Source organism: Nicotiana tabacum, chromosome 10 (assembly GCF_000715075.1).
Source record: "Nicotiana tabacum cultivar K326 chromosome 10, ASM71507v2, whole genome shotgun sequence".
NCBI lineage: Eukaryota > Viridiplantae > Streptophyta > Magnoliopsida > Solanales > Solanaceae > Nicotiana > Nicotiana tabacum.
The window spans coordinates 160,687,027-160,698,679 of record NC_134089.1 but is presented as its reverse complement, the minus strand read 5'-3'; the positions used below and the strand labels follow the sequence as shown (position 1 = coordinate 160,698,679).

Here is an 11,653-nt window from a genome sequence, read left to right as displayed (position 1 = left end):
GAAGTGGCAGCATCCCTCAGATATGTAGCGGCATTCTCTTCGACCTCGAACTTGGTCGCAGATAGCGCAGCAACCTCTTCTCGAGCATTTTGGAGAAGACCCTGGGTCGATTCCAACTCCGAGGTCACAACCTCTTTCGCCTCCTCGGCTCGAGGATTTCCGTGTTCATAGCAGCAACTTCTTCCCGAAGTCGCCCCACGAGAACATCTTTCTGCCCGATCTGCAAAGGAAAAGATAAGTCAGTAAACATCGAATTATGAGAATGGCGAACGAATTTATGAATAACAAGTTACCTGCTCAGCAAGACCAGCCTTTTCTCGGAGTGCTCCCTCCAAATTCGCCCGAAGCTCGCTTAACTCCTCCTCCTTTCGGGCAGAGGAGGACTCCAACTCCTGCATTCCCGAGGTGAGCTTCTCGAGCTCCTTTCCACGGCATGAAATCTCGTCTTGGAGCCTAGAGAAGGCGTGATCATACATCTTCTTAGCCTACAACGAAATAGAAGAATTAGAAAAACGAGGAAAGGTACTTGAGACTAGAAAAGTGTACATAAAAAGCTATCACCTTCTGCTGGAACTTCTCCGCTTCCTCGATAGCGTTGGGAGCGTCGAGATCAATGTCCTCACAAACATCATCAACGCCATCAAGGAAGTTGTCAAGCTCATCTCCCCCTTCGATAGGACCCTCCACGTTGGTAACCTTTGGGTCCTGAGCGTCCCTGAATTCCCCGAGCGAGAACCGAGGACCCAAATTAAGGCCACCAGGGGCGTCGATATCGCCAAGGGGAAAATTCTGTCCCCGAGAAGCTCCAGGCCCGGGCCCTTTGGAACCAGCAGCAACGGTCTCCTCGGCAGAGGCTGCACCACATCTGGCCAAAGGCTCAGGGACCGCATCCGCGCGCTCCTCGAGGTCCTCCGAAGCATGGGCTCGAGCTGAATCAGCCGTTCCCGACTCAGCGGCCCTCGGCACAGACACTTGGGGGCATCCGTGCTCAGTCTCTTCCTTTGTACCAAAGGGTTATCGCCGTCATCGTCATCCTCATCCTCGTCACCGGAACCCACCCCGGAAGCTGATGATGAGACCTCGGCCTCAGTTCGAGGCCTGCGAGACTTGGGTTTCTTTGATACGGGGGAATCGGCAGCCGGTTCCTTTTTCCTCTTCTTACCCTCATCAGGCTTAGAGGACCCTCCCTCGCCGGCAAGAGGCGGTCTCATTTGCACTCTATCGCCAAGGCCTGCGCAAACATAGTAATCAAAATTTATCAGCACGAAGGATATGGGGAAGAAATATAAAACATAATAGAGGCAGCAAGAAGAAATTTACCATGATTCTTGGCCACCTGCCGCGTTTTAGCCAACTCAGGCCAAGAACTCTCGAGATAGGGAACGAGGAATTTAATCCCTTAATCCACCCCAATAGGTCCGGAACGGATTCGGGATACCAAAGGGCGGCTGCGTGAGCAAAGGGAAATTTAAATTTTTGAGAAGAGAGTGAGAAGACAATAAAGCATACTCAAAGAAGAGACACTTACGCTTTACGTTCCACTCCTCCGGGAACGGCATCCATTCAGCCGGAATAATGTTTGAGGTCCTTACCCAGACAAACCGGCTCATTTACCCCCGATCCTTGTGTTTATCGATACTCGAGAAAAGGGTTTCAAAGACTGAGGGTGAAGTTTGATCAAGCCTCGAAAAAGACGGGGGTTGTACAGCCTGATCAGATGATCAAAGGTAAAAATCGCACTCTTGGCTTTGCTAGAGAAGTAGCGAAGCATGTAAACTATCCTCGAGAAAGAGAGGTAAATTTGGCCAAGTGTCACCCGGTATTTACGAAAGAAGTCGAGAATGACCGGGTCTATAGCCGGAGAAGAAGGGTCCGAGGAGTCGACAGGGCCCAAGGCGAACGGGTATGTGTACACATAAAGAAAATCGACCTTATGGTCTGTTATGCTCTCGTTAGAGCTAGGGATCTCAACCAGCACTTTTTCCCCCATCGGCAGTCCGCCCGCACTTTGTCTATATCTTTCACAATGTTGATGAACCGGGACACGTGTTCGCATCGGCCTGGCATAGATGAAGGTCTCTCGATGGAAAAATCCTTCATAGTATTGAACTTGGTGGGTGTATAGTGTTCAGCAGTAGGAGCCACTTTGGGCTTACCCTTGGATTTATTCTTAGATGTTCGAGATGAAGAGGCAACCTCATCTTTCCGAGGCACTATCTTGGAGGTTCTGGCCATGGCGACCAAAAGTTTTCTTTTCTCGAGAAAGAAGGCAGGAAGCCAAGAGCAAAAGAAAGAGGGGCGTAGATGAAGATGGATTTGGCTCTGAAAGCTTGAAAGAATCACCAAAGTGTGAGTCATTAAGAAATTGGGGTATTTATAGAAGTCGTATGGGCAGCAGAGAAACCAAACCAAAAAACGGTTCGTGGGCTTCTCGATAGGCATGTTGACGGCGACCCTTGCCTGACTTTTGGGTTATGGAATTTAATGCTTTGATAGGCTGACATCATGATGATAGTGCCTAAGGAGTAGGAGTTCAAAATCGTTTCCTATCATTTTATTCTAGGAAACGCGGGGACTATCTGTATACGGCAAAAATCGGCGGTTAGATTTTACGGTCACCAAGGCACCTCGAAGAAACTACCTCCCGAAGGCTCGAAGCTTAGCTCCGGGCACTAGCCTCGAGGGTTCTCAGTAATCTACTTCGAGGTAGCGTAGGCAACGGTCGTCCCGAGGTAGGGTAAATCAGTGGCATCGGTGGATCGGTATAAGGTTCCCAAGGCACGTGACTAGAGCTAACAAAGTATATTAGGCTAGTCCAAACCCGTACCATGGCATTAAATGGATGTACTAGCCCCATATCTTTGTAGTAAATGCATTTGTACTATGTTGGTATTCCCCCTCATATAAAAAGGGAATCCTTGTCATTTTGTAGGGATCAGATAACCAATATTAAATGTACAAGAATATTCTCTCTGTTCTCTAACATATTTTCTTGATCTTATTACTTCCATTTATTGCTTATATTCATTGTGTTCTATTTATTGTTCATCATTTATTGCTTATCATTGATCGTCAAGAACCATCATCGCAACTCTCATAACTGTTAGTCCTTCCTCGGTCGCTCTAAGCCGGCCGCCCAACTCGACCTCGAAGCCTCATACACGACAGTTCGAGGCCTCGATCTCCAGCCGTTTGGTTCGATTATCATATCGCCTCTAGGCTATAATCTTACTTTCTAATCTTTTACTTAGCATTCATTGCCTAACGACTAGCATAAAAATAGATCACGTATTTTTAGAACCACAAAATCAAATTTAATTATTGTTACCATTTTCACGGTAAACACACACACACACACACACATATATATATATATATATATATACACACACACACATTAGGCTTATCCGGCTGAAAATAGTTAGTAATAAGTTTTTTTCGATACTGAAAAAGTAATAAGCAGTTGATGTGTTTATTAGAAAATTACTGATAAAACGCTTCCCTCCCTTCTTTTCTAGTGGAATCCTTCAACTCTTAACAACGTGCACGATGATCAGCTCGACTTGATCTTCAAGCCATTCGAAGAAGATGACTTGGAACTTCAAATTCCAGAAGATGATGAATGCAGGTTCAAATTAATTCGTGTTGTTGCACTTTATCCAACAACATATTTTGCATTGTTGAAGAAGATTATTGAAAATTTAATCTTGCATTTGATTTGAATTAACAGGTGGGAAGGAAATTATGAAAATTCAGGTTATTGTCGTCCATCAACAGCTCTTGGAAGTGTTCTTGTGTAATAAACAGCCAAGTATATAGTCTTGATTCTTGTGTACTCACAGGGGCGGAGCGAGCTTGAACGAATGAAAAAATTATACTGTGCAGATAGGTTAAAATTGCAAGTGTGACATTTTTGAATCCTCTTGACATAATAAAAAGTTCCAATAAAGTGAAAAATTCCTCTATGTCATAGGTTCAAATCTCAAGTGTGACACGCTTTTGCGCCACTTCTCAATCATATGGAGAGTGGGAAAAGAAAAACAGGGAGGAGGCAGGGGCAGACCTATGCTATACAAATAGGGGTCACCGACACCCGTAAAGTTCGGCAAAAACTCCATATACACATATATATGTCTTTAGAAAATAGTGATATATTAGTAGTGAGTACTCTATATGCAAAGTAGATTTTGGTTGAATCCGAAAGTGCACCCACCAGCTTCAAATCTTGGGTCCGCCTCGGGGAGGAGGTAACATAACCCTTGTCAATAGGGGTAGAACATAACTAATCTCGATAAGCAAGTTACATTTACTAACTAATACCAAATAACAGGGAAAACAAAAAGAGAGGATGTGAACCTAAGCAAGAGTAAGAAGAACCTATATAACAGAAAATGAACAAACAAAATTCACTTTTCTTCCTTTGTGGATTATATGTTGAAAATGGCCTTCAATTCATCCTTGCTGCTGTACAATTGATTGAACTCTTTTTAAGAAGAATATGTCTCACTTCTTAGGGTCCCTCATCGACTATATCTAGCCAAAAAGTTCCAAGCAAGCAAAGCAGCCCCAATGGCAGGTTCCACCTAATCACCAAAAGTTGAGTAAATTTAAAAAAAAAAAAAAACAGCCCGGTGCACAAGGCATCGTGCGCTCACGCAGGATTGGGGGAAGGACCGCAACCCAAAAGGTGTGATGTAGACATCCTCTTGCACGGCTCGAGATGACTAATTGGGTGAGTTACACTACTATGCTAGGTGGTAGCATAGTGATGCAATGTCACAAAACCAGTTAACATTTTGCATGTTCCACGATAGTTTTTAGGAAGCATTCAACTTATATGCAGCGAAATGTGAATAACTTTTACACTATCATTGTATTTTCACCTGTTGTGGCAAGTTACCTACCTTATTTTCCAAGTTACTAATCCTATTTATAATGGATAGTACCTATAATTATCTTTTACGTAGCATGGCAGCGTAAAAAAATTTGGATAGTGTCAGGGTATGGAAGTTAAACTCCTAAGAAATGTATAAACCTTTTACTTTTCAATATCAAGAAACTATATTAAGCATTATCGGGGAAATTACACTTACCTTCGGACAAATTGGATGAACCCCGGGGAAGTCTTTGTGTATACAGTTAATCACTTCTCTTCCTATATCCCATTTATTGTTGGCTTCAAGAACACCCCCAACCATAACAAGAGGAAAAGGATCATTTCCGTCTACAGAGAATTTAATTCAAAATCAACTTGTTAGTCACGTCGAGGGACAGTTTTGCACAAATGCTTAGGTAAAACAAGTTTGACAACACATAAAAAAGAACATCTGTAAAGAGCTTCTGATATTGTTTCAAGGCTAAGTTCGGTGTTTGGAGGTAATAAATACAGAGAGAGTTTACAACAGACACATACAGTCGTAGAGATATGAAAAATATCAAGCATTTTCATGTAACTATAGTCCTATTGCAATGGATTAAACGATTGACAGCATACCTTCACCACACAAGTGTAGTCTTCTAACAACCGCTTTAACACTCGAAGCTAATTCTTGAACCGCATTTCTCAATATCTTATTTGCTACTTCATCACCTCCCTCTGCACAGGACACTACGACTGGAACAAGAGCAGCAATCCGAGCCCAAGATGGATCTGAATAAGTCCACCTGAAAATCAAAGGACAAAAAATGTTCTGACCCAAAGAGTTCTCGTGAATACACATCCGAGAATCAACCCCCCCCAAAAGAAGCTATGAGAAGTAATAGAAGTATCTAAACAGAAAAGCATTTCAAGAAGACCTAAGTACTTCAAAGTATTATTATTTATCTCGAATAGATGAGGATAACTCATAATTCAACATGAACATAAGCTTGTAAAGCTAAATACATAACATCATTATGCATGTTTACCAGAGCAACTGGTGAATGCTACAAATACTGTTCCTTTGACATCTAAGGTATCAAGATCAAATGTGTTCCCTGTGCATCTAAAAACGAAAGCAGAAAGAAAAAACTCATAACAACATGAGTAATGAATGCTAGTCCACAAATGAGCATGCATCTTTTCAATAACAAATTTTGACTATATGAGGAACTTTTTCATGTCTGAGGCAATTACTTAAAAGAACAACTGGCTCATAAGAAAAGTTCATGAGATGAATAGTTCAAATTTTGACCAAGTACCCGATAAGCTCGTCAGGAGAAGAAAGATCCAGCTTCCGTAGAATACTTGGCGTAAGTGCAGTGTATGGACCACGACCATCATAGGCTCTAACTGCAGCAGTCAATGCCTGTGCAGCTATACCATATCCACTGCATGTGAACAAGAAATAGATCTTTAAATTTAACAAAATACAGGAAAAGTACAACAACCAAAAAAATTTATAAAACCGTTGCTGCCTAGGTAAATCAATAGGACAAATTTAAATAACAAAATATCTCGGACTGGATCAAAATAAAATGTGGGATACAGAGGAAGGTAGTTTGAAACAGCATAAACAATTGGAAACTTAAAAATGACAATTGGTAATGGAATCTGGTATCAGGTTTGGAAGATGTAACCAAAGACAGTAACTTCCACTAATAATGCTTTAAGCTTAAACATGAGACAGCAAACTAAGGGAACAAAATTCAGATGAAAGCGCCCATATCGATATCTAGTTGTCAGCCAAATATCTCAAATATTGAAGCATCGTTAGCAATAACTTTTATTGGCTCTCATTTCACAGTAGAAAATGGACTTGCAAGGTTGAATCTTTCGTTTTTGTAATTTTCTAATTGTTTTAAAGTCTTATAAGTTGAATCGGAACCATTGGAAAGGGCAGCGCAAGAGAAATCATACAAAAATGTCGAATCTTCGAACCAAACTCTGTCTTATGTAAAGTTGCCGTGTGCAATGAAAAATGCAAGCACGACTTAGGTTTCAACATCAACAATAACCCAGCAGAATCCCACTAGTGAGGTCTGGGGAAGGTAGAGTATACGCATACCCTTACCCCTACCCCTACCCCAGAGGGATAGAGAGGTAAAGCACGGCTCAGGTTTATTCTGTAAAATAAAATTCAATAAAAAATAAACTAAACGGAAATAAGAATTAATTTGAAATACTAAATAAGAATTAGGAGTCTTTATGTCGCGTTACCGAGGACCTCATTTCAAAAAAAAAATACGCTGCCTGATCAGGCTTGATTCGATCAAGCCGCTGAGTACACCGGTTGTGCTTTATGAAAACAGAATTTCAAATTTCTGTTCAATTCAAACCAACCCATCACTTCGCATTATCTGGATCTAAAGAGCCAAATGAATCGAAAGGCTCATGTTTGGTTCGGGAATGGGAGAAGAAGCCAAAAGGATGAAATAGCACTTCAACACATGAAAATAAGATGACAAATGTAGTGATGCCGTGAAATGCATACCTTCCCCAATCTCCTAATACAGGCCCAGCACCAGCAGCTCGAGCATCTCTCCCGTCTTCAGTAAAACCATAAGCAATAGTTCCTGTACCAGCAATAAGGACACACCCGTGAAGCTTTCCCATTGTTCCACTTGCAAGAGCTGCCACAGCATCATTCTGAACAAAGAACTGGACATGGATGGGAAATATCTCTCTAGAAAAAATTAATGGAAAAAGTTTAGAAAAAGATAAAAAGTGTATGTAAGTAAATATGAATTCAAGGAAAAGAAAATCATCAAATATAGCAGATTACAGCAGCATGATGAATTCAAATAAAGAGCAAGGACAAGTACAGAAGACAGGGAGAGAAATGTAGGAGAATCTCCAGCCACGACTCACAAGATGTTGTGCCAAAAGGTGATTTATAAAGCCATGCCTCCGATTAGCAGAAGAACAAAGGACGACGCAATGCATCTTCAATGGCTAGAAAGAGTTTTCATTAAAGATTATAGTATAATCATTTTCTAAACTTCCAACCATTTCAGACAGACTTAATAGATTTGGATATTCACCGAAAGCAGTATCTCATCTCTAATTGCACTTTATTTCACCTTGTAGCAGCATAGGGCACGCTATGAACACAGCATTTAGAAACTAGACACTAGTGCTCGACGCATACAGTAAAGCACATGAAAATTTTAATATGGAAAGACGACTATAAAGTACGAACTTTTGAGAGCATACCTAAGCCAGTTAAGTATCCGTTCCTCATCTGTTGGATGGTTGACACCGGAGACAGCCAAACAAACAGCTTGTACACAGAAACGTGTTGAGCCTGCTTTTGAAAGAGCATCAGCCATCACTAGCTCTAGAGCATCCCTCGCGGCAGTTTCTGTAAGCAGATATCTATTGAGAACTATGGGCAGCAGAGTACTGATGCTTAAATAAAGTAGATGAAATTGGAATGAAAAAACAATCGTCTACACAGAAAGCATAAAAGCATTCTTTAACTGAAGATAATTGTTTTCCGCTCCAACAAACAGATTACTGCTCAATCTATTTCCTCAAACAGATAGAAATCAGGACACGGTCGCATCTCGACTATTCCATCAGGAACCTCTCCTGTTACCTCAAACCAGCACAGGTACCCGTTAACTTTGTCCATCACGGCTTAGGAAATGGGAACGAATCACCTAGTAATATATTTTTCTGCTGGAATTTGAACCTAAAACCCCATGGTTTTACTCCCACTTCATTGACCCCTAGGCCCCACCATTGGGTGCAGAATTCAATTTTATTTAAACAATAAAATTTTAAACTTCGATCGTAAGATTCTTTTCTGACGAATTTTTCAGTACATATAATGCATGACTCATTGTTTCTTAAACTATGTGTCTAGTCAAACAGTAACGGAAGTGATAATTCATAGCATCGCTTAATTTTCTTTTTTCACTGAGTCACAGTAACTTAAAATACTAATTTGAAGCATTCAGTTTTCTTTCCTTTTTTGGTTTTTCCTATTTTATCTACTTCATGTCTTTCGGAGAAATATATAGCACATCTCTAAGTCCGAATGAGCGAATTTTCTGATTTTTGCTACTTGTGGTACAACTCCTTTTTAATTAGTAACACTAGTAGTGCTGTAACACATAACAACAACAATAACTACGCCTCAATCCCAAACAAGTTGGAACGCATGCTTCACCTATATCAATACTACTAAGTTAAAGCATTTAGCTTTCTTTCCTTTTTAATTTTTTCTACCTTGTCCTATATTTTATCCAGGGGCGAAGCTATGTGTGGCCAAGGGTGGTCAACTGAGCACCCTTCGCCGAAAAATTATACTTGTATAGGGTAAACTATTATACTTGTTATTGGTCAAAAAATAGACTTTGAGGCAAAGAGTGTTCAAGTTTTGAACATCCTTGTTGAATTCGCCGTTGCTTTTATCTAGTTCATGTCTTTCACATAAATATATAATACATCTCTAAATCCCAATGAAAGAAAGTTCTGATTTTTGCTATTTTTGAAACATGTCATTTTTAATTATTATCACTACCAGTGCTGCAACACATAACAACAACAACTACTATTACTATTACTGCGCCTCAATCCTAAACAAGTAGCCGATCGGCTATATCAAAATATTTCAGATTATGTTAAAAGAAAAAAGAAAGGCCAAAGTGTAAATACCTCCCACACTGTTGTGATTGGAGCAGCCAGCAACTGCACGTGAGAGAATAGGAGGAGGATCAGGTAGTGAATCAGCAAAAGGGAGAAGAGGCATACAAACACAGACAGTACAAGTTGTATCTCCATCCAATCCCAATATCACTTCTCTTTCTTCACAAAAACCATCTCCTAAAAGCTGCTGCATTTCTTGCTCAAAATCCCATATTTCTCCATTTCTATACCTCTTCATTTTCCAATATTAAGAATTGGTAGGTGAAATGGGAGGAGTTCTTGAATGTGGATATAATAATAAGAAGGGGGAAAGAACCCATTTTTAATTTTGATAAAGTAAAAACAACAGAATAATAGAATATTGGGACGGCAATAAAGAGCCAGAAGCTAGAGTGTATCAAATTGACGTATCATTTTGTTGGACTACTGTTTTGAAAGTTTTGGTTCTTCATACAAGGACTGCAGAGTAAAGAAATCTAACCGCCAACTTTGTTTGTTGGCCATTTCTCCATTTTCCCTTTCTCTTTGTATCTTTCTGTCTATTTTTGTTTAATCGTAACTCTCTAGATTTTTATCACACTGACACTATATTTTCTTGTTTTTTGTAATATGTTTGAATCAGAACTCGAACGAACTCGAAATCTTTGATTAAGGCTTTAGGAATCTCATGGGGAGATTCGTGCAAATAAGCTATTATGGTGCCATAGTTTAAATTTTGCCTCTATTTTATTAAGTTGTGTGAATATAGCTTATGAGTCAGAAGTTAGAGTTCAATTTTGGAGCACCAGGAGTTTAGTATAAAATATGTTGCGGATCAATCAAAGTTTTTGATGGATGGGCTTGCCCTAAGTCCTAGAGAATATGTTGACGGATCACTAGAAGTTTTTAATGGACATGCGTTAAAATAGCACGGTATAGTCAGTTTTCGGACTGTTCATTCAAAAATAGCCAGCGTTTATCAAGTTAATGAAAAATAGCCATTATTTTTTGCAGCAAAGACCGGTCCAGCATAATATACTGGAGTTCGGTGCACCTATGTATGAACTCCAGCATATTATGCTGGACCGGTATACTTTGCTGGCTCCAGTATAATATACTGGAGACTGGAGCACCGGTACTCCAAACTCCAGTATATTATGTTGGACCGGTATACTTGATGGAACTCCAGTATATTATGCTGGAGTTCTAGTGTACTTATGCTGGAACTCCAGCATAAGTTTCAGCATACTTATCTTGGAACTCCAGTATAATATGTTGGAGTTCAAGTATACTTATCCAGCATAATATATTGGCGTATTTTCCGGGTTTTGAACAGTGTTTTCGCTCAGATTTATCTTTACATGAAAAGTAGCTAAATTTCGATTATTTTTGAAATTGGGAACGACCATCTGTAAATCTGACTATTTTTGAATTTCTCCCACAAATGCTTGATACATGTCCCAACAAATCACCAGGACTTAGTACCAACTTTCTCATAATTTTAAATAAACTAGTATTGTTAAGTTTGTGCTGAGCCCGGGCCCAAGCTTAATACTAAATATCAAATGGATAATCATCGGATTTACCATTTACGGTTAAATAGATTATACGTAGATTGTATACGGCTATAAACATATCAAGTATATACTATACATTCATCGGCTATTTTAGTTTAAGCAATTAGGTGAACGGTAATTTGGGTTAATTCTTCTGATTATTTATAGACATAATTTCAAAAAACTCTCTTGGTTTGCTTTAGTAATACTAATTACCTCTCATATGGTTTAAATACTATAATTACGTATTTTGTTTCTATTTTCTTGTTAAGAAACCGATTTCAAGTAATATATATTGCTGTAACATTTCGTAATTACCTTCTTCAACTTTAGTCCAAGGAGCTACGACAAAAAAAAAATTCATTGTCCCTTATTATATACTAGTATCTATGAACGTGCGTTGCACGTTAATAATGATACATGATAATTAAATATTTATTTATATAAAGAAACAATAAAATTTAATTAGTGAGAGAAATTTTATGTATAATAATACAACAAACATCTAATTGCCGAAAAATATTATTACATTAGCATAATACAT

At 39.4% G+C, this 11,653-nt stretch overlaps 1 protein-coding gene across 1 annotated transcript; it reads right to left on the bottom strand.

Annotated features, from left to right (window-relative positions):
* Positions 1-3,979: 3,979 nt before the first annotated feature.
* LOC107814729 (uncharacterized) lies at positions 3,980-10,157 on the bottom strand. The gene is made up of 7 exons (XM_016640181.2): positions 9,584-10,157; positions 8,135-8,282; positions 7,413-7,604; positions 6,181-6,309; positions 5,495-5,664; positions 5,094-5,224; positions 3,980-4,583 (listed from the first exon to the last, which is right to left on the bottom strand). The coding sequence occupies exons 1-7, from the start codon at positions 9,810-9,812 to the stop codon at positions 4,521-4,523; spliced, it is 1,062 nt and encodes a 353-aa protein (XP_016495667.1). The 5' UTR covers positions 9,813-10,157; the 3' UTR covers positions 3,980-4,520.
* Positions 10,158-11,653: the final 1,496 nt, after the last annotated feature.